The sequence below is a fragment of the Solanum stenotomum genome, chromosome 12 (genome assembly GCF_019186545.1).
Source record: "Solanum stenotomum isolate F172 chromosome 12, ASM1918654v1, whole genome shotgun sequence".
Classification (NCBI taxonomy): Eukaryota; Viridiplantae; Streptophyta; class Magnoliopsida; order Solanales; family Solanaceae; genus Solanum; species Solanum stenotomum.
In genome coordinates this window covers 46,752,077-46,775,457 of record NC_064293.1, presented here as the reverse complement: position 1 = coordinate 46,775,457, position 23,381 = coordinate 46,752,077, and the positions used below count along the sequence as shown (strand labels likewise).

The 23,381-nt window shown below is 37.2% G+C and overlaps 3 protein-coding genes and 2 long non-coding RNA genes across 5 annotated transcripts; 2 read left to right on the top strand and 3 right to left on the bottom strand.

Moving 5' to 3' along the window:
• The first annotated feature begins 537 nt into the window (after positions 1-537).
• On the top strand, positions 538-3,747 carry LOC125846702 (uncharacterized). The gene is made up of 3 exons (XR_007444382.1): positions 538-1,525; positions 1,906-2,131; positions 3,647-3,747. It is a non-coding gene; the product is annotated as an uncharacterized LOC125846702 (long non-coding RNA).
• A 666-nt stretch (positions 3,748-4,413) lies between these two features.
• Positions 4,414-6,242, bottom strand: LOC125846700 (zinc finger protein CONSTANS-LIKE 2-like). The gene is made up of 3 exons (XM_049526273.1): positions 5,904-6,242; positions 5,226-5,737; positions 4,414-5,007 (listed from the first exon to the last, which is right to left on the bottom strand). Exons 1-3 carry the CDS (start codon positions 6,232-6,234, stop codon positions 4,654-4,656), a joined length of 1,197 nt encoding a protein of 398 aa, XP_049382230.1. The 5' UTR covers positions 6,235-6,242; the 3' UTR covers positions 4,414-4,653.
• Positions 6,243-6,320: 78 nt separating this feature from the next.
• Positions 6,321-20,631, top strand: LOC125846701 (uncharacterized). The gene is made up of 5 exons (XR_007444381.1): positions 6,321-6,452; positions 10,154-10,453; positions 12,069-12,678; positions 19,483-19,671; positions 20,411-20,631. It is a non-coding gene; the product is annotated as an uncharacterized LOC125846701 (long non-coding RNA).
• On the bottom strand, positions 10,977-12,799 carry LOC125846699 (zinc finger protein CONSTANS-LIKE 2-like). Its single transcript, XM_049526271.1, has 3 exons — positions 12,431-12,799; positions 11,722-12,248; positions 10,977-11,336 (listed from the first exon to the last, which is right to left on the bottom strand). The coding sequence occupies exons 1-3, from the start codon at positions 12,759-12,761 to the stop codon at positions 10,977-10,979; spliced, it is 1,218 nt and encodes a 405-aa protein (XP_049382228.1). The 5' UTR covers positions 12,762-12,799.
• Positions 19,587-22,805, bottom strand: LOC125846698 (zinc finger protein CONSTANS-LIKE 2-like). Its single transcript, XM_049526270.1, has 3 exons — positions 22,100-22,805; positions 21,398-21,948; positions 19,587-20,572 (listed from the first exon to the last, which is right to left on the bottom strand). The coding sequence occupies exons 1-3, from the start codon at positions 22,428-22,430 to the stop codon at positions 20,213-20,215; spliced, it is 1,242 nt and encodes a 413-aa protein (XP_049382227.1). The 5' UTR covers positions 22,431-22,805; the 3' UTR covers positions 19,587-20,212.
• Positions 22,806-23,381: the final 576 nt, after the last annotated feature.

Sequence of the window (23,381 nt, the reverse complement as noted above, 5' to 3'; positions counted from 1 at the left end):
TTCTAACATTTTACTTAGCGTGCTTATTACGGTGCTTCTCATTATACTCCCTCCGTCCCTATTTACTTGTCCATATTTCCTTTTTTAGTTGTCCCTAGCATTTTGACAAATCAAGAAAGGACAACAAATTTTTTCCTATTATATCCTTATTTGCATTTCTTGAAAATTGTAAAAGTGTATGTTGTTTTCCTCCAATTTATTTCACTTGAATTCAAATAAGTGGTTGTAATTTTAAAGTGAAAAGTTGTCATAAGGGTAAAATTGTAACTTCACTGTGCTAATCATTGTTGCCTTAATCTGTGTGCCATTTCTAAAGTAGACAACTAAAAAGGGACGGAGGGAGTAATAAATACAGATAGGTTGCTCCTTCATCTTTTGTCTGCGTCTTCTATCCAGCTTTTGGTTCTTCGTTTAATCTCGCCTCTTGCTCGATTATTTATTTCTGTTTTGTGCATTTTATACATGTTTTCGTATTTGAATTTCCTTTTTTGAACTGAATTTGGGGTTTTTGGTTCTTTGGAGGATTTGTATTTTTTTTTGGGTTTTAGGGTTGAGCCGCCTTGATTCCGCGTATGCTACCCTCTTAATTCTACATTGATGATATGACACGAAAGAATCTTTGTTATGGCTGTCAATCAGATAAAAAAAAGGTAATGATGTTTGGCAAATGGCATTGCAGAAATAGATACATAAAGTCCTAAGGATCTGAAAGATGTTTTATTGCTTTAATGATTTTATGAACGTCGGAATAACAAGAATTGCTCCATTATGGAATGCTTGGTGTTTGTGGGCTGTGTTAAAAGTGCTGAGTTTCAGCGAATGGCAGGGCAGAAATAGGTACTAAAGTGCCCATGGATCAAGAGGGACCTCAAAGTTGAAAGGCGTAGCCAGGCTCTGGTAACTTCTTTCCAAAATTCAGGACCACAACTTCAATGTTCTTGCTGAGATAGAATCTACAATGCTACATTTTCTTTTAAACCATAACTTTAGAATATTGGTTAGGATTATCCTCCGAAACAATGATACAATCTTAATGAGGCATAATACGTAAAACAAGTAAAATTATCATTAGTTAATATGGATATGACACAAATTCTTCTCATTTGCCTAAATGTTGGTGGGCAGAATAATTTGACACCTGTGCTTTTGAGAGGTAGTTGAGGGAGTCGAGCATTTTGGACAACACCTTGTGTGTGTATACGATATAATCTCGAGCAGCAAACTAGTACAAAGTTAGTTGTTCATATACAAGAAATAAGATTACTATATCTGGATTTTGTTGTCGAATGAACCAGCAATGTAGTTTGTGTTTTCACATTGAATTAGGAAATCACTAAAGGTTGTTTTATCGCTTTAATAATTTTATTGAGTTGGAATCACTAAAATTGCTCCACGGTTGATTGCTTGGCTTTTATGAGTTGCAGAAAAAGTGCTGACGTTCAGACAAATGGTAGACCAGAAATAGATTGCTAAAATTCCCTTGGAATCTGAGGGACCTCAAACTTGAAAGCTTAGCTGTGCTCAGGTGACTTAAGTGAAACCTTCTCTTTTCACTTTTTTCTCAGGACTCTACCTCCACAAAAGCAAAAAGTGCTACATTTTTGTATAAACTACTACTATAGTACTATATGCTTTTAAATGCTGGTTTAGATTAGCCTCAGGTCCTTTGACAGTCAACTGACGCCTTTTAAAATGAGACATCTTTGTTGAGGCACTGAAAAGTAATTGAACATGATTTAAAAGGGAGTATAAGATAGTAGAGCACCTTGAATATCCTGTTGTTAATTAAATTATATCAACTATATCTGGATCAGGAATATCTCAAACAATGAGTTGTTTGTCCGTTACTCTGGCAGGAATAATATTGGCAGTGACACATTGATGAGTATTCTTTTTCTTTGCTAGTGAGTTGTGTGGTGGATAAAGGTTCTTTGTTCAACTAATAGCAGTGCAGAATTGGATACTAAAAGTACCCAATGATCAAAAAGGACCTAAAAGTGAATGTCCAAGCCATTCTTGGATGAAATTTCTTAGCCACAAAGTTCTTACCTCCTTACATTTTCATCGTATTCTTCGATAAGCTGGAACTTGCCGTGTTACTTTATCAATGACTACTTCACATCAAAAAAAGGTAAAAGTACAATATGCTTTCCTTTTGCGTCTTGTTCAATCAGTTGCATATGTTGTAAACCTGGTATTAGCTCAAGACTGATAAAAGTACACTCTGTTTTGATTTCTGATACTGTTGAGGCCATGGAATACCTCCTCATCTTATGCTTCACAGTTTACTGTAACTGGAAATTGAATGAACTGGATCACAGGGATTGCTAAAGATAGATTAACAATTTATTAGCCTGCAAACAAGTATGAGGAGATGAGCAAGTATCTTTATTGATATTTCTTAGTGTTAAGCTGTTTTGGTAGTAAATAGATTAGTGCAGAAATAAATGAGCCAAATAATGGCTGAGAATCTATTAAAGCAACCCAAGTCATTTATGTAAGCTACATCTTTTTGGGGCTTGTTTGTAAAGCAGCTGTATTTATAAATACCTTTTGCCCTTTTGATTTCTGCTAAACAAAAGTATTCAGTAATTGAACTAGATAGAACTTATTAATACCAGGGTGATGTTGGATTACGTAGCAATATGTTAGAAGTGCTCATAAGGCATGCTTAAACCTCGAATCTAGATGCATCGCAGGCTAGCTGCTTGTTGTTGCTCAGGCAGTGCTCAAGTGTAAGGCGTGTGCCTACAAAAACACAGCTAACTAATTGCTTCTTAAAAAATTTAAGTAATTTATAAGGCCTGTAAATTCTATTTTGAAGTGGGTGACACTAAACAATAATTAAAAAGCAATTCATATATCACTTATTAAAAAATTAAAAACAGTGAGTTAGAAATTCAGTAGAGAATTAGAAACTTAAGTTTGCATTTGTGCAACTGAATAAACTTTAAAATGATTTTATTCTTCATATATGTTTCACTTGCAATTTTTTTCTCATTTCCTTTGTCCATATAACTTCTTGGTTCTGTTTATTTTTATTTGTGTTTCTTCATCTCCATCTCCCTTCACTAGCGTGTGCTTTTTAACCCTTTTTTGCACTTAAATTCCAACCATACCCTGGGGGTGCTCTTCCCTTTTGCTTTTGACAACACCATTCTGTTGCAGGAACTAGAACCCAGTGGAATCCAGTAAGGTTCATACTGCCATGTATTTTAAGTTGATTATATATAAACAATTAATGAAATAAATGAAACAGAGAACACTTAAGATTTCAAGATAGGAGGATCACTTTAGTAGTTGATCGTCTTGATGCACTTTCCACTTTTTAAGTTTCAGTAGAAGTGAAGGGAAAATCCAGATGATTGGTCTTAGATAAATTCACTAGCTTAATTCAATAGTTTTATCCATCTATCCCATGTTGTTCCCCTTACTTCTATTGCCTTAAATTTTCCTTTCACAACTGACTAGAGTGCTTCTTATATATCTTGAGGAAATTACCTATTTCCTTGCCGATTTCAAATTAGAAGCTGTATTTTTAGCTGTTTTGGGGATATCATGTACCTTGATTTTGTCATTAAACTAAATTTTTTGATGATCATTGTGATATCCTGCTTACACGGTGCATATGGACTACCATTTTTAGGCAAAAATATTGCATCCGTGCTTTCCTATCCTTGGAGAAGTGGTCCTTTTATTCTTTATCTGTGATGGGACATTCATTGTACTGAAGGAGAATCTGGGGAAACCCTTCAGGGTGGCCCAGTGGTTTGAGCTTGGGACTTCCATGTTGGAGGTCTCAAGTTCGAAACCCCTTGCTAGCAAAAGCAAGGAGTTTGCCTTCTGGGTCGAGCTCGTCGCACCAGGCTTGCCTAGTGCGGGTTACCTCTCCTATGTGGTTTGCGAGCTATTGCATAGGAGCGAGGTTTTTACCCTGTGCGCACCCAAAAGGTAGCGGCTGCGGGTTTCCCTTGTCATCAAAAAAAGAAAAAAGAATCTGGGGAAGGCTCTGGACCAATAGCAGCGATTGATGAACATTATGTATCAAATTCAAAAAGATATGTTCCAACAAAAAGATGACCACCGTGGAAAGCAGAAGTGAGCTTCAATTATATTGCACCAGCACACATTGTCATATACAACTGGGCAACCAGAGGTTGTTGGTAATAGTGCTTTTCCCATTACTTGTGGCTGGACTTAGTTCTTTTTTAATTTGGAAAAGTTAACTGCAATCAATTCTTCTTTTGTTTTTTCTTTTCCCTTTAGGCATCTTGTATCTATGTTTGTGCCGGGTAGGTCCACTAAGAAGGTAAACACTTCATACCAAAAGGTCCTGCATTAACCCAAGACCTTTGGTTTAGGATGCAAATTTCTCATTCATTCCACCACACTCCTTGATATTGCAGTCAATTCCTTTACACTGGAGGGCCTTTTTCTTTTCTTTCTCCTCAGGAAAATTGTACGTATTGACTGCAATGCGGTCTACAAGGAAGAACACTTTTTATACATATACAGCAATGCAGAGAATTTAATAAATCCTCTGTGGAAAACTATTTTAGTACATTCTCATTATTCAATAGCTAGTTGATCGATAATGATTGAAGATACAATATTAATACTAGGTTTAGGGACTTATAGTTGATCTACTCATTGCTATGAAGGAACATTTCCATAAATTCTATCTGCCATTAATTGTGTGGAAAGCATCTGGTCTGCTTCAGTGACGTCTGTTCTTTTCGCGAATCGGCCTTTGATTCTTGGCCTTGTTTCTGCATAGACTTTTCTTGAAGCATACCTTATGGTTTTCTCGAATTTACGGTTCTTCTTCTTCTCTCTGTACCTTAGGACTCTGGCTTCTCTGTCCATTGGAGTAAGCTGGGGAGGTATCTGAATTGGAGGGCCTGAGAAAAGGTCAATATTCCCTTTTGGAGGTCGTGGGTGGGAGTTTGAAGTTTCACTTAGTGCAGATTCTGGGACAACACTGACATCCATCGACGAAATGGAAACCTGAGAATACATCAAGATAAAGAAAACAAAAGTGGTCATCACTCCAATTAACTATCACTTAAAAGGTACCTACAGTTATTCGTCCATAAAAAGTGAAATCAGTGATCTGAAAAATAAGGAATACAAATTTAGATCCATAAAATTTTTCTTGGTCCATGAATTTCGTCAAAGTGCATGTTGCCTGAAGTGAGATATTGGATACAGATTAGAAAACTCACACTGTGACTCATAGTAGCAGGGTAACCATATCTAGTGTTATAATTGTCATACTCCATTCCCAGCTGAAAGTTTAGGTGATGACTTTGTTGTTGCTGCTGTTGGTGGTAGAGAATCAGAGATTTTCCCTGTCCTTCCTGAACTGGCACAACACTATCTCCACGGTAGCTCTTCTGAGGAACAGAGTAATGTTGTTGCTGCTGATTAGCACTGTACTGATCATTAAATTGACTAACCCCTCCATACTCCGCTAGATCCAAGTAGTCATCAACTACTTCCCTACCAAACAACATCCCATAGTTGTTATTTTGATTATTGTGGTCATTGTCAAAGTTCTTATTGTTCTTCTTAACAGGAGGATTCAGCAACAACCATGAAGCTGCTTCATCTTCATCTTCTTCATCTACAGTCATATCATCTGCATTTTGAGTAAAACTCAAGAACCCATAATCCTCCGTGCTTTCCCCTGTGGGCCCGCCAACGGTTTCGACAGCTGGAGGACCATAAAGGGTTCCTGGAAAGTGGAATCAAGACGAATTTAGAATTTAAGTTTGATGGGTTCAATCTTTAAATGTTCTTGCAACTTAATGCTATACATTTTGGAATTATGGTTCAAAAATCATATTTATTGAAATATTTGTTATTTTTTACATGTAGGAGTATAATTTTTGTGTGGCTACCTAAAATGGGCATAATTGGGACACGGTGGTGACGGCGCGCCAAGGGGTTGGCAGAGTGGATGTCAGCGTCGCAGGAGGCACAGAGTGAGGCAGCATCTGCCTTGCAAAGAAAGGCTGCAGGAGCACGTCCGCAGGCCTCGCAAACCCACACACGCTCATGACGAGAAGCCAACAGATTTGCTGCGTGCATGCGGGCGTCACAGCCGGCACACAGGAAGGTGGAATCTGCCCTGCAGTAAACGGTACATGGGGTGGAACGGCAACTGTCACACACCCTTGACCAGTTGTTGCTACTGCCATCAAAACCCCCACTGTTCTCCTTTTTCAACATTGAACTGACTTTTTTTTTCCCTTCTTGCTCTCTATTTTCTATTGTACTTTGAATACTGAACTTGAGCAGGTATGCTGTAAACTTATGGGGTGCTGTGAAATGTGAAAGTGGAGTAGAAGGAAAAATAACAGTAGGCAACTACAAAGTGGGAAGAGAATCCACAGGTCCACAACTTCAATGTTCTTGTTGAGATAGAATCTACTCTTTTCACCTTTATGGTATGACTCTTCATCCAAAAAAGTTAGGAAGCTCTACATTGTCTTTACTGTATGTTTTAAAATATTGATCTGGATTAGCCTCCGAATGCATATAACATTGTTTCATAAATAAAACATCTACTTGAGTAGATAGTGATAGTTCAGGTGGGAAAGATTTTTTCTATTGGCTTCAAAAATGGCAATGAAAGAGGGTGATAATAGAAAGTGCACACCGGGAACAACTAATAGCTAGTTTAATCAGTGCCGAGGTGTATTTTAATACTGTTAAATTAGGTCTTAGGCCTAACTCACACCCCAAAAGCTAGCTCAAAGGGAGGAGGATTGCCCAAGCCTTATAAGGAGTCCAACCATCTCATTAACTGATACCATGTTAAATAGGTCTTAGGCCTAACTCACACCCCAAAAGCTAGCTCAAAGGGAGGAGGATTGCCCAAGCCTTATAAGGAGTCCACCCATCTCATTAACCACCGATGTGGGACTTTTGTCATTCTTTAACAAATACATTTATAGTGATATTTCAGGTAGGAAAAGGGAACAACTCATAATTTGGGTGTGAAACTCGCGAAAAAAGTGATGGTTCAGGTGTTTTTTTAACCATTAACTCTAAAATTTAAGAAACCACTAAAACAACAGTATATTTAAACTAACAACATAATACACTACAATACATTAGGTAACAACCATCCAAACAAGCTATTTAGAGGAAAGTTCGCCAACTTCATGAACATTACTAACTTCGGAATGGAATGAACCATCAATAAATCTTTTGCCCTAAATAAAGTCTAGCAATGACAAGAAATAGGAATTTTCCGGGAAAAGAGTTTTATAAGATCAATTTAGTATAGAAATTGGTCTCCTTTTGTCTTAACTGCTTTACTCAAGTCTCTTACCTCTAATTCACTTTTCCTGTATTTGCATCTTAAGAGTTTAAAGGTTTAGGTTCAATATTTTCTCCAACTCAAAAATTGGATGTCCCTATAAAATATAGGAACACAATTATAAAATATTTTTGTCAGTTTTCATTAAATTTTCCCTTAAGTTAGTTAAAAGTTCTAATGCAAATATATTTGCAGGGGAAAAGTCATTTTAGGGAATTGAAATAACTTAACTATCTTTTAAAAAGCAAAATTGTAATTTTGCTTCTCAATTTACTATGAAATGAAATTAATTTATACCAAGTCTGGAATTTCATTTAACAGAAGTAGTGATAGACCTTGAACCTTAAAGATACGTTCTTCTTCTTAATGCTTCATTTTCCTTTGCTTTGTAACCCAAGGATTAGAAAGGTTTTAATCGGAGTTATTATTCAATGGACTTCTTTATGAATTTTTTTTAATATCAACTTTAAGCTTGATTCTGTAACTGAGTACATTTTACTAAAACCAGGAACTTCTGCAAAGTAGACTACATTAAGAAATAGCGAGGTAAATCAAGGAATTTCTTCAAAGAAGAGTAGTGGAAGAAAAAAGTAGTGGAAGTCGCTTTTAATTTTAGTGACAACGAGTTGCAACCCTTCAATCTTATTATGATGTTATGAAGATCTAAAGCAAGTTTGGAGCGAACTGGTAGAAGAATCACTTAAGTGGGTTTAATTAAATTGCAAAAGATAATTAACGTTCATTATATTCATGAACTTGAAACATTTAAAATTTTAATTTTATAATGGAACACATCTTTTATATATTAATAGTATGTTGTTTTAAGAAGATTACTTCACACTGATGCGCGATAAATGCCTGCCCAAAAACTAGTAATTTTATAAGCATATAGGTATCACAAGAATTGCTCCATGGTGGATTTCTTGACATTTATGAACTGTGGAAAAAGTGCTAAGGCTCAGCAAATGGCAGAGCAGAAATAGATAGCTAAAGTTCCCTTGGAATCTGAGGGACCTAAAACTTGAATGGCTTAGCTGTGCTCAGGTGACTTACGTGGAACCTACACTTTTCACTTTTTCTCAGGACTCTACCTCCACAAAAGTAGGAAGTGCTACATTTGTTTATAAACTATATGCTTTTAAATGCTGATTTAGATTAGGCTCCAGGTCCTTTAACAGTCCACTGATACTTTTTAAAATGAGACATCTTTGTTGAAGTCCTGAAAAGTAATTGGACATGATTTAAACGGGATAAGATAGTAGAGCACCTTGAATATCCTGTTGTCTGGATCAGGAATATCTCAAACAATTTGACTTGTTTGTCCTTTATTCTGGCACGAATAATATTGGCCGTGACACATTGATGCGTATTCTTTTCCTTTGCTAGTGAGTTGTGAGGTGGATAAAAGTTCTTCTGTCCAACGAATAGCAGTGCAGAATAGGATATTAAAAGTACTCAATGATCAAAAAGGACCTAAAAGTGGACATCCATGCCATCTTGGATGAAATTTCTTAGCCACAAAATTCTTACCTACATTTCCATTTTATTCCTTGATATGCAGGACAATTACTTCACATCAGAAAAGGTAAAAGTGCAATATGCTTTCCTTCTGCGTCTTGTTCAGGCAGTTGCATACTTTGAGTCCCCCGTATCAGCTTAAAAGTGATAAAAAGGACATTGTGGTTTGATTACTGATACTGTTGGAGCCATGGAATACCTACTCATTTTATGCCTCATGGTTTACTGTGACTGGAAATCCAATGAGCTGGATCACATGGATTGCTAAAAGATAGAAGATTATCAATTTATGTAGCTGCGACAGAACTTGTTGGATTATGTAGCATTTTGTTAAAGAGTACATTGCGTTGTTTAGGCAGTGCTTAAGTGTAAGTCTGTGCCTAGAAAGACAGCCAACTGATTGCTTCTTAATAAGTGTAAGTAGTAATTTATAATGCCTGTAAGTTTTGTTTTGAAGAGGGCGATAATATACAATAATTATAAAACAACAAAAATCCAATGTAATCCCACAAGTGGGGTCTGGGGTGGGTAAGATGTATGCAATCTTACCCCTAACTTTATGTGGTATAGAAATTGTTTCCGATTGACCTTCGGGCTTCGGCAACCCTCCTCTCTTTATCTGGGCTTAGGACGATAATTCCAACAAGCTCACATTGACAGAGTCAAAGAACAAATAATTATAAAGCAAAGTCATTTATCACTTGTTAAGAAAACGTTATGGAAAAAATGTTAATGATTAAAACAGGTAGTTAGAAACTTAGTGAACAAAATTAGTCAATAAAATTGAATTAGAAACTTAAATTTGCATCTTTGCAACGGATTTTGAACTTGGATTGACATGTTTTATTCTTTATTTATGTTTCACTTGCAATTTTTTTGTCAGTTCATTTGTCCATATAATGGCTTGTTTGTGGTTATTTTTATTTCTTCATCTTCATATTCGTCTTCCTTCACTGACATGTGTTTTTTAATCGTTCTTTGCACTTAAAACCTGACCATACCCTGGGGGTGCTCTTCTTCCCTTTTGCTTTTGACACTGTTGGAGGAACTAGAGTCCACAGTCCAGCATCCAGTAATGTTCATACTGCCATGTTTTTTTTGGTTAATTATATATAAACGATTAATGAAATGGGTTAAAAAAAGAACCTTTAGATCCCAAGATAGGATGATCACTTTAGTAGTCAATTGCCTTGATGCACTTTCCTCTTTTAAGTTTCAGTAAAGGTGAAGGGAAAGTACCTATGTCCTTGCTGATTAAAGAATAAAAACTGTATTTTAATATTAAACTTTTGCTGATCATTGCAGTATTTTTCTTACATGGTGCTTATGAACTACCATTTTTAGGAAAAAGTATTGCATCAGTGCTTTCCTATCCTTTGAGAAGTGGACCTTTTATTCTTTATCTTCAGTGATGGGTCATTTATTGTGCTGAAAGAGAATCTGGGACAAACACTAGATGAGGGAGAGGCCCTGGACCAAAAGAGTATGTTCCAACAAAAGGATGACCACAGTGGAAAGCAGAAAGCAGAAAGCAGAATTGAGCTTCAATTATATTGCACCAGCTCACAATGTCATATACCGCCACTGAGCATCCAGAGGTTGTTGGTAATAGTGCTTTTCCTATTACTTGTGGTTGCACTGAGTTCTTTTTATTTGGAAAAGGTAACTGCGGTCAATTCTTCTTTTCTTTTTTCTTTTTTCTTTTCCCTTTAGGCATCCGGTATCTAAATTTGTGCCGGGTAGGTCCACTAAGGAGGTAAAATTTTGTACCAAAAGGTTTTAGGGTGCAGATTTCTCATCCACCCCACCCCCTCCTTGATTCTGCAGTCAATCCTTTGCTCTTGCAGAACTACTACTTTTTGTCTTGTTAGGTCAATCCATTTACACTGGAGGGGCTCTTTGTTTGCTTTCTCCTCAGAAAAATTGTACGTACTGACTGCAACATGATCTACAAGGAAGAACTCCTTTTGCATATACAACAATGCAGAGAATTTAACAAGTTCTCTTCGGAGAACTACTTTAGTAACATTTTTAATTATTCAAGAGCTAGTTATATTGATAATCATGTAAGAGTTACACTAGTAATACTAGGTTTAGAGACTTCTAGTTAATCTTCTCTATGTTGCATTCAGAATGAAGGGACAAATCTATAACTGTTATCTGCCATTAATTGTGTGGAGAACATCTGGTCTACTTCAGCCTCTACGTCCGTTCTCTTTGCAAATCGACCTTTGATTCTTGGCCTTGTTTCTGCATAGGCTTTTCTTGAAGCATACCTTATGGTTTTCGCAAATTTACGATTCTTCTTCTTCTCTCTGTACCGTAGGACTCTGGCTTCTCTGTCCATTGGAGTAAGCTGGGGAGGTATCTGAACTGGAGGGCCTGAGAAAAGGTCAATGGTCCCTTTTTGAGGTCGTGGGTGGGAGTTTGAAGTTTCACTTAGTGCAGATTCTGGGACTACACTGACATCCATCGACGAAACAGAAACCTGATAAAGAAAACAAAAGGGGTTATCGCTCCGGTTAACTATCACTTAAAAGATAACTAAAGTTGATTGTCCATGAAAATTGAAATCAGTTATCTGAAAAATAAGGCATAAAAGTTTAGATCCATAAAAATTTCCTTGGTTCATTCAAGAAAACAGACTAGCAAGACTGCAGGATTTATCTTGATGATCAGGACATAAAACTACAGCAACATCCGTGTAGGATGTCAATGATTAACAACATGAACGTTGTAACGTTGTGTTAAATCAAGTTTCAAAAGAAAGCTGAAGGAAAAGCAAAAAAGGTGAAGATTCTTTAAGACAACTCATGAATTGAAAGTGCATATTGCTTGAATTGAGATATATGGATAAAGTGAAGAAAACATACACTGTGACTCATAGAAGCAGGGTAACCGAGTCGAGTGTTAGAATTGTCATAATCCATCCCCAGCTGAAAATTCAGGTGGTGACTTTGTTGTTGTTGGTGGTAAAAAAATAGAGATTTTCCCTGACCGTCCTGAACGGGCACCACACTATCTCCACCATAGCTCTTCTGAGGAACAGAGTAATGTTGTTGCTGTTGGTTAACATTGTACTGATCATTGAACTGACTATCCCCTCCATATTCTGCAAGATCCAAGTAGTCATCGACTACTTCCCCACCAAACAACATACCATAGTTGCTAGTTTGATTGTTGTTATTGTGAACGTTGTTCTTATTGTTGTCCTTAGCAGGATGATTCAGCAACAACCATGAAGCTGCTTCATCTTCATACTCTTCATCTATAGTCGTATCATCTGCATCTTGTGTCAAACTCAAGAACCCATCATCCTCCGTTCCTTCCCCCGTGGACCCACCAATCATCATAGAATCACTGCCAACAGTGTCAACAGCTGGAGGACCATAAAGGGTTCCTGGAGATTGGAATCAGAGCCAAATTTAGAATTTAAGTTTGATGAGTTCAATTTTTATGTTTTTTATTATTTAAAACATTACACTTTTGATATTATGGTTTAGAAGCCATATATATTGAATTTTTTGTTATTTTTCTCATGTAGGAGTATATATGGTCTGTGTGAAGAAAAATGGTGGCTACCTGGAATGGGAATAATTGGGATACGGTGGTGACGATGTGCCAAGGGGTTGGCAGAATGGATGTCAGCATCGCAGGAGGCACAAAGTGAGGCAGCATCCGCCTTGCAAAGAAAGGCTGCAGGGGCACACTCGCAGGCCTCACAAACCCACACACGCTTGTGACGAGAAGCCACCAGACTTGCTGCATGTACGCGGGCGTCACAGCCTGCACACAAATAGGCAGAATCCGCCTGGCAGTAAATGGTACAGGTAACTGAACGGCAACTGTCACACACCCTCGCCCAGTAATTGCTGCTGCCATCAAAACTCCCATTGTTCTCCTTTTTCAACATTGAACTATTTTTGGCCTATTTTTTCTTCTTGCTCTCTATTTTCTGTTGTACTTTGAATACTGAAGTTTAGCAGGTATGCTGCAGACTTATGGGGCACTGTGGAATATGAAGGGGGAAAGGAGGGAAAATAACAGTAGGCAACTCTCAAGTGGGGAGAGAATCCAAGGGCAACATGTGGAGGGAAGTTAATGGGTAGGAAAAGTTTTTTCATTATCTTGTGGTGGCTGGTGATTCTGGTGGGGCCGGAAGGTGGGGTCAGTCCACAAGGAGGTTGAAACAAGTGGGTCCAGGGGCCTTGGGCTTTTGGAATCAATTGAGGTGGGAGAGCTTTGTTCAAGAGATTGCCTTTAAGGGGTGGACTATACCGACACACTTCCCATAGTTTATTAGGTTTTCACTGTTAGGGGTGGGCATGGTACGGACCTGTATGGTATGGTATTGAAAACATTGATTTTGTAATTTCAGTTTTTAGAATACTCTCGTGATGTGATTCTCGTTGAATCTCATAATAGAATCCAAATGATCAAAACATATGCCTAAGCAGGTTAAACGGGAAGAATACTTTAAAGGTCATATATAGTAGTGGAGTGGAAGAATTAGGAAGTCTTGTTCTTGGAGAGCAAGATTATTTTTGTTTCATCGTAAGAATTGCTGAGTTTGGCATACGTAGGCTTACTTCACATGTTGAATTTATACTGTTTGGAAGATCCCTTCAGAGTTCAGTACTTTGATAAGCATCTATAATATTGACGTTTTCCCTTTCTATGATTTCAAAATAGTGGTGTAGGAAGGAGAAGAAAATAGCAGTTGAGAAAATATAGAGGAACTTTGTCATAGAAAACCTCATTTGAAAGACTTGAGACTTTGATGCTCTACTAACATTAGGAAAAGAAACTCAGCACCACATCAAAAGAAATTAATTGGTGCTGCAACAGACACGATGAAAGTTCTTGTTTCAAAATTGAAAAAATGTATGTTGGGCAACTGATTTGGTGTTTGAATATTGACATGTATCTTTTATCTAATGATAGAGAGGAAATGGTCTCTTATGACCACGTACAAATTGAAAAGAAGAAAATGACCTTTTTAGATCTCTTATATGGGGCTAGGGCTTATTAAGGACACATAGCGAATTCTGTGGGCTCGGATAATTAATTCACAGTTCTGTATTTTTCGTTAAATTTTTCTTTCCTGATTATTTCGTATATTCTGCTTTATTGTTTTGAACATATGATACTAACATCTATTGTTACGGTTTGTTATGGTTCAGCTTATAAGTCTGTTTGAATTTGAGATGTGATGGTTTAAGGATTTATTTCTTTTTCCAAATATGTCTTTTTCTGATAAAGAATACAAGCTTCATATAGGTACACATAATTTTAGAAATGGTATATATAAAGGGAGAAACATGATCAGGAACAAATCTATATGGGGTAAGGTGGGAATGACATTCATGACGGACAAGATGAGGGAAGTGAGATTGAGATGGTTCGGGCATGTGACGAGGAGGTGTGCGGATACGCTAATTAGGAGGTTGGTTGTAGCAGGAGTTAGGAGAGGTAGTGGTGACCAAAAACGAAATGGGGGGAGTTGATTAGACAAGACAAGACATGACACCACTTCAGCTTATTGAGGACATGTCCCTAGATAAGAGGGTATGGCGATCGAGGATTAGGGTAGAAGGTTAGTAGGTAGCTGAATGTGGTCGGTCATTAGTTGGGAGTGGCAGGGGGCTAACCTCATATCCTTTTGTCCCTATTTATTAGTATTAATTTAGTTATCACAGATTTTTTTTGTCAATGTTTTTGCTATCTGTTGTTCTATTTTGCATGTAGCTTGATATTTTGCTGTCATTTTTTTTTCTTCCTGCAATCCTTTTCCGAATAACTTCACTTTTTTAGCCGAGGTCTGTCAGAAACAATCTCTCTATCCCACAAAGGTATTTCTGCATACATCTGTCCCCCTCCAGACCCCACTTGTGGGATTAAACTAGGTTTGTTCTCATTGTTTTTTGATATCTATAAAGGGACAATTGCCTCTAAGGTAGAGCATCTTGGCATGGCATGAAAGAATCTTTGTTTGGTATATACAAAGGGATTACACTACATACAAATGCATCTTGGTATATAAAAAAGAGGACAAATGCATTTTTCAGTTTTTTCCCCACTAAATACACAAATTTGAAATGCTTATACAATTTTACCTCTTAATGCTATTATTGGATAAAATTGATGATATGGCACGAAAGAATCTTTGTTGTGGCTGTCAACCAGATAAAAAAAGTAATGATGTTTGGCAAATGGCATTGCGGAAATAGATACATAAAGTCCTAAGGATCTGAAAAGGCCTCACACCCACAAAAAACTGAGATATGAGCTTTGTAAAAAGTGCTGAGTTTCAGGTTTTCAGCGAATGGAAGAGAAGAAATAGGTACTAAAGTGTCATGGATCAAGAGGGACCTCAAACTTGAAAGGCTTTGCCAGGCTCTAATGACTTCTGTGGAACAACTTCAATGTTCTCGCTGAATAGAATCTACTCTTTTCACCTTTATGGTAGGACTCTTCATCCACAAAAGTTAAAAGAAAGAAGCTCTACATTGTCTTTTAAATTATATGCTTTAAAATATTAGCCTGGATTAGCCTCTGTATGCATTCTTTGACAGTCAACTGATACAATCTAAGATGAAACATTTTTGTTGAAATCTTGCCTACGTCTGTGTGTGTGCTTCTTTCGTTCGCACATTATGAAAAATAACGGCTAGTAAAATTATCTTTAGTCAATATGATTTGCCTGTGTCCCCTAGCAGTTGAGGACTTGGAATATAGCCTTGGGTACCAAGGTACAAATCCCAACAGAGGTGACGCTACTAGAATTTTTCGCATTTGCCTAAATCTTGGTGGACATAATTATTCGATACTTGTAGAGCCGGTTGGAGGTAGTAGGTACCTGGTGACTTAATCAAGCTGCGTAGCCTGGCCTCACTATGTGTTTCTGTAAGGCACAATCTCGACTAGCAAACTTGCTCGAAATTAGTTGTTCACTCACAATAATAAGATTGTTGTATCTGGACATTGTTGTGTAATCAACCAGAAATGAAGTTCGATATTTTCGCATTAATTAGAAAATCACTGGAAATTGTTTTGTTTTTGTTTAATAATTTTTTAAGCATAGCTATCACAAGAATTGCTCCATGGTGGATTGCTTAGCATTTATGAGTTGTGGGAAAAAAAAACCTGTGGCTCAGCAAATGGCAGAGCAGAAATAGATAGCTAAAGTTCCCTTGTAATCTTAGGGACCTCAAAGCTTAAAAGGCTTAGCTGTGCTCAGGTGACTTAAGTGGAACCTACTCTTTTCACTTTTTCTCAGGACTCTACCTCCAAAAACTAGTAATTTTATAAGCATAGGAATCACAAGTGGATTGCTTGGCATTTATGAGCTGTAGAAAAAGTGCTGTGACTCAGCAAATGGCAGAGCAGAAATAGATACATAAAGTACCCATGGAATAGGAGGGATCTCAAACTTGAAAGTTTAGCCTTTCTCTGGTTACTTCTGTGGAACACAACAGGTCCAGGATAACTTCAATGTTCTTGTGAGATGGAATATGCTCTTTTCACTTTTTCTTAAGATTCTTGATCCACAAAAGAATAAAGTAAAGTGCTACATTCTCTTTTAAACCATATCTATAGAATATTTGTTAGGATTGTCCTCCAGGTGCAAACTTTGACCCTCAACTGATACAATCTAAAATGAGGAAGCCTTATGTGTGCGTTTCCTTGGTTCACACCTTCACATAATATGTAAAACGACCAATAAAATTATCTTTAGGTAATATGGTTTTGTTCTCTCCCTTGGTTGGGATAAAAACCTTCAAATTCCAGCAGAGACGACATTACACAGATTTTTCCGATTTGCCTAAATCTTGGTGAGCGGAATAATTTGAAAACCGTGCTGGTGGGAGGTAGCAAGGGAGTCGAGCCAGGAAAGGGCAAGAGGGTTCGAATCCCCTTCGCTGGAAAATTATTTTGTATGTACACGGTTAAAATTATTTTTAAGTATATATAGTGGATGTTGAATTCTCTTGACTTGTGTATTTATTTCGTCATATTTTTTAACCCTCTTAATGAAAATCCTGGGTTCGCCATTGAGTTGAGCATTCTGGACACCACCTTGTGTGTGTGTGTACGATATAATCTCGAGCAGCAAATTTGCACGATGAAGGACCCAGGAATAACTCAAACAATCTGAGTTGTTTGTCCGTTTATTCTGGGTGGGAATAATATTGGCCGTGACACATTGATGAGTATTCTTTCTCTTTGCTAGTGAGTTGTGAGGTGGTTAAAGGTTCTTCTCTTCAATGAATAGCAGTGCAGAATTGGATACTAAAAGTACCCAATTATCAAAAAGGACCAAAAAGTGAATGTCCAAGCCATTTTAGGATGAAATTTCTTAGCCACAAAGTTCTTACCTCCTTACACTTTCATCTTATTCCTCGATAAGCTGAAACTTGCCTTGTTACTTTTTCAATGACTACTTCACATCAAAAAAGGTTTAATATGCTTTCCTTATTCGTCTTGTTCAATCAGTTGCATAATTTGATTACTAATTTCTGTTGAGGGCTTGAGGCCATGAATACCTCCTAGTAGTATGCTTCACGGTTTACTGTGACTTGAAATTCAATGAATTGGATCACATGCATTGCTAAAGATAGATGAGCAACTTATTAACCTGCAAACAAGTATGAAGAGAGCAGCAACTATCTTTATTGATAGTAGTTCTTAGTGGTAAACTGTTTTGGTAGTAAATAGAGTAGTGCAGAAATAACTGAGCAAAATAATATTGGTCGTGACACATTAATGAGTATTCTTTTTCTTTGCTAGTGAGTTGTGAGGTGGATAAAGGTTCTTCTGTTCAACGAATAGCAGTGCAGAATTGGATACTAAAAGTACCCAATGATCAAAAAAGACCTAAAAGTGAACGTCCAAGCCATTCTTGGATGAAATTTCTTAGCCACAAAGTTCTTACCTCCTTACACTTTCACCTTTTTCCTAGATAAGCTGGATCTTGCCTTGTTACTTTTTCAGTGACTGCTTCACATCAAAAAAAGGCTAAAGTGCAATATGCTTTCCTTCAGCTTAAGACTGATAAAAGGACATTGTCTTTTGATTATTGATACTTTTGAGGCCATTGAATACCTCCTTTTTAGTGGTAAACTGTTTTGGTAGTAAGTAGAGTAGTTCAGAAATAACTGAGCCTAATAAGTCATGTATGCTTGATGTAGATGGAGAAGATTCTATTCTAAGCACACCTCTTTCCTTTTGAAGTTGGATTATGAGCAATTTGTTAGAAGTGCACATGAGGAAAGTAGTTGGGTCAGAAGGGGAGGTAGTAAGAGCCAGCGGAGGTGGTGGAGAACAGTACCTGCTTGTATCTGGTGGATCATTTGGAAGGAGAGAAATCAAAGAATTTTTGTAGGGAAAGAATGCACTATAGAGAAGATTAAGTGGAAAGTAATTACCACTTTAGGTTTTTGGTGTAAAGAAATGAACATAGATGAAGAAATTCAACTAGTGGATTTCATAGGAGCTTTGTAAGTAGTCCTGTTTTTTTGTTGGTTTTTCTATGTAACTAACACTTTTGGAGGTGGCCAGCATAGCCCTTAATGCTGAGGAATACAATGTTACCAGTTTCAAAAAAAAAAATGCATAAACCTTGAAGCTAGATGCATCGCAGACCTGGTGTTCTGCGTTGCTTAGGCAGTGTGAGGTCTGTGCCTTAGAAAGACAGCCAACTAATTGCTTCTTAATAAGTTTAAGTAATTTATAATGATTTTGAAGTGGGCAAGCTAAAAACTAATTACAAAGCGAAGTGATACATCACTTGTTAAGAAAACATTAAGGAAAAATGTTAGTGATTCAAAATAGGTCAATAAAATACTTTATCAAAGCAAATTAGTCAATAAAATTGAATTAGAAACTTAAATTTGCATCTTTGCAACGGAATAAAAAAATGACTTTGAACTTTATTGACATGTTTTTATTATGTTTGCAATTTTATTCTCAATTCCTTAGTCCATATAAATGCTTGTTTGTGTTTATTTTTACATACTTCATCATCTTCGTCTCCTTCATTAACGTGTGCTTTTTAATTGCACTTTGCACTTAAAACCCTACCATACCCTGGTTGCTCTTCTTACCTTTTGCTTTTGACAACACCAGTTTGTTGAATCAAGTAATTTTCCTACTGCCAAATGCTTTTAGTTGATTATATATAAACAGTTAATGAAATAGATGATACATAGAAGTGATAACTCTTTAGATTCCAAGATAGGAGGATCACTTTAGTAGTTGTTTGACTTGATGCAAGGGTAAATACAGATGATTGGTCTTAGAGATTTTTCATTAGCTTAACAGATGTCGTTCCCCAGTCCCCCTTGCTTCTATCGCCTTTAGTTTTCCTTTCACCACCCACTAAAGTGCTTCTTTTTCTTTGAGCAAATTACATATTTCCTTGCTGATTACAAATTAGAAGCTGTATGTTAGCTGTTTTAGGGATATCGTGTACCTTGATTCTGTCATTACAACTAAAAGTTTGATGATCATAGCAGTATTTTGCTTACGCTTATGCAGTACCATTTTCGGCAAAAATATTGTGCTTTCCTATCCTTGGAGAAGTGGACCTTTTATTCTTTATCTTCAGTGATGGGATATTCATTGTATTGAAGGAGAATCTAGGAAGAGGCCCTGGACCAAAAGCAGGTATTGATGAACATTATATGTCATCCAAAAAGAGTATGTTCCAACAATAAGATGACCACAGGGGAAAGCAGAAAGCAGACAGCAGAACTCAGCTTCAATTATATTGCACCAGCACACAATGTCATATACAGCCATTGAGCATCGGGAGGTCGTCGGTAATTTTGCTTTTCCCATTACTTGTGGCTGCACTGAGTTCTTTTAATGTGGAAAAGTTATATGCAGTCAATTCTTCTTCTCTTTTTTCTTTTTCCCTTTAGGCATCCAGTATCTATCTATGTGTCAGGTAGGTCCACTAAGGAGGTAAGCATTTCTTAGTAAAAGTTTTTCCATTAACCCGAGACTTCTGGTTAAGGTTGTTGATGTCTCATCCATCCCACCACACTCCTTGTTACTGCAGTCAACTCTTTGCTTCTTGCGGAACTAGTACTTTTTGTCTTGTTGGGTCAATCCCTTCACACTGGAGGAGCTGTTTCTTTACTTCTTTCTGAGAAAAATTGTACATATTGACTACAGCGTGGTCTACAAGGAAGAACTCTTTTTACATATACAACAAAGCAGAGAATTTAACAAATCCTCTGTGGAAAACTGCTGCAGTACATTTCTCATTATCCAATAGCCTTAGATCGATAATGACGTAAGAGATACAATATTAATTCTAGGTTTAGGGGCTTGTAGTTGATCTTCTCTTTGTTGCATTCAGAATGAAGGGACAATTCCATAACTGCTGTCTGTCATTAATTGTGTGGAGAACATCTGGTCTACTTCAGCCTCTATGTCCGTTCTCTTTGCAAATCGACCTTTGATTCTTGGCCTTGTTTCTGCATAGGCTTTTCTTGAAGCATACCTTATGGTTTTCGCAAATTTACGATTCTTCTTCTTCTCTCTGTACCGTAGGACTCTGGCTTCTCTGTCCATTGGAGTAAGCTGGGGAGGTATCTGAATTGGAGGGCCTGAGAACAGATCGATGGTCCCTTTTGGAGGTCGTGGATGAGAGTTTGAAGTTTCACTTAGTGCAGATTCTGGAACAACACTGACATCCATCGACGAAATGGAAACCTGATGATACATAAAGACAACAAAAACATGAGTGGTCAACTTCCCTATTCATGTATCACTTAAAAAGATAATTATAGTTAACTGTCCATAGAAAGTGAAATTAGCTATGTGAAAAAACATGTTAAAATACATTTAAGTGTAATTATTTTTATAATATTAGTATATATAAGTTAGATCCATAAAAATTCCTTGGTCCATTCAAGAAAACAGACTAGCTAGACTACAAGATTTATCCTAAGGATCTGCACATAAAGCAACAGCAACATCTGTGTAGCATGTCGCTGATTATTAACATAAACATGGTAACCTTGTGTTAAATCAAGTGTCAAAAGAAACCCAATGGAGAAGCTGAAAAGGTAAAGATTCTTAGAATTTCCACCCTTGAGGATAAGTTTTATCAAAGAATCTTGAGAACACGGTTAAACAGTAGCATACATGAATTGGAGCAGTTTAAACATTATAGTGAATTACTATTTATAACTTGAATATAAAGGATAATTGTTAAGAGTTGCTAAATTACACGTTATTTCAATGTCAAGGAAGGTGAAGAAGAATCTAAACATCTTTGTTTATTTGGGAAAGAGCATAACCTTAGGTAAAGTTTAATACGACAAAAGTTCAAGGGTCAGTTTAGGTATGTAAAGGTAACCATAATAGCAAATGGGCACCTAAAATGACAAATCCTCTGTTGAAAAAGGACGAAGTGCTGGAAAAAGTAATTCGGAAGCTAAAAAGAAGTGTTAAAAAAACTGAGGTTGCACAGAGTAGTAGCTTCGTAAGACAACTCACAAAGTGAGGTATATCGATAAAGTGAAGAAAACTTACACTGTGACTCAAAGAAGCAGGGTAACCATATCCAGTGTTAGAATTGTCATACTCCATTCCAAGCTGAAAATTCAGGTGGTGACTTTGTTGTTGTTGTTGTTGTTGTTGTTGGTGCGGTTGGTGGTAAAGAATCAGAGATTTTCGCTGTCCGTTCTGAACTGGCACAACACTATCTTCAACATAGCTCTTCTGAGGAACAGAGTAATGTTGTTGCTGCTGATTAACACTGTACTGATCGTTAAATTGACTATCCCCTCCATACTCTGCAAGATCCAAGTAATCATCCACTACTTCCCCACCAAACAACATCCCATAGTTATTTTGATTGTTGTTGTTATTGTTAATGTTGTTCTTATTGTTATTCTTAACAGGAGGATTCAACAATAACCATGAAGCTGCTTCATTTTCATCTTCTTCATCTATGGTTGTATCATCTGCATCTTGAGTCAAACTCAAGAATCCGTCATCCTCCGTGCCTTCCCCTGTGGTCCGACCGATCATCATAGAACCACCGCTAACGGTGTGAACAGCTGGAGGACCATAGAGGGTTCCTGGATATTTGAATCAGAGACTAATTTAGAATTTAAGTTTGATGGATTCAATTTTTAAATTTTTGAAATTATGGTTTAGAAGTCATATTTATTGAAATTTTTGACATGTAGGAGTATATATGTTGTGTGTGAAAAAAGAAATGGTGGCTACCTGGAATGGGCATAATTGGGACACGGTGGTGACGACGTGCCAAGGGGTTTGCAGAATGGATGTCAGCATCGCAAGAGGCACAAAGTGAGGCAGCATCCGCTTTGCAAAGAAAGGCTGCAGGGGCACGCTCGCAGGCTTCGCAAACCCATACACGCTCGTGGCGAGAAGCCATGAGACTTGCTGCATGTATGCGGGAATCACAGCCTGCACACAAATAGGCGGAATCCGCCCGACAGTAAACAGTACATGTTGCGGAATGGCAACTGTCACACACCCTTGCCCAATTGTTGCTACTTCCATCAAACCCCCCACTCTTCTCTTTTTTCAACATTGGACTGACTAATTTTGGTTTCTCTTTTCTTTTCTTTCTTGCTCTCTATTTTGTGTTGTAAAACTTGTAGTTGGAGTAGTGAAGTTGAGCAAGAATGCTGGAGACTTATGGGGCACTGTGAAATGTGGAGGGGCAAAGGAGGGAAAATGACAACTAGGCAACTATCAAGTGGGGAGAGAATCCACAGGCGACACGTGGAGACAAGTTAATGGGTAGGAAAAGTTGTTTCATTATCTTGTGGTAGCTGATGATTCTGGTGGAGTCAAGCAACAGGGAGGTTGAACAAGTGGGTCCAGGGGCCTTTGGCTTTTGGAATCAATTGAGGTGGGCGAGCTTTGTCCAAGAGATTGCCTTTTAGGGGGAGACTAGAGAGATAATCAGACCCATATAACACTATTTAAGCATTTTTATTATAATTTATGTCAATAATAATATGATCCTATTTTATTCAATATATCGACTTTATTGACACACTTTCCATTGTTTATCAGGTCTCACTGTATGTGTATAAATCTATTCACACATAACATTGGTGCACTCTGATGCATAGTGGTGTATGCAAGATTGTGTTCAGATAGTACTAGCGTAATGTCACAATTCAGCTTGTAAGTGATTTTTGTATTTGAGACGTGATGGTTTAAGGATTAACTACATCTTCCAAATATGTTTTTTATCTGACAATTAAGAATACAAGCTTAATAAGCCAATACACCTTGTTCTATTTTCAATGCCCTCGTGTAAGATTTTGATCTTAAAAGAAAGAGTAATGCTCCATTGATAAAAACAATCCAAGTCAACTAAGCCATTAATTCATGGAAGCAGTAATATTTTGAGAAATTCACCTTGTTTATTTTAATTGGGAGACTTTGTCAGAACGTTTTGTATAGTTTGATTGGGAACGTTAATTACGAGACTGTATATAAATTTACAGTTCAAAATTTAGAGTGGTCC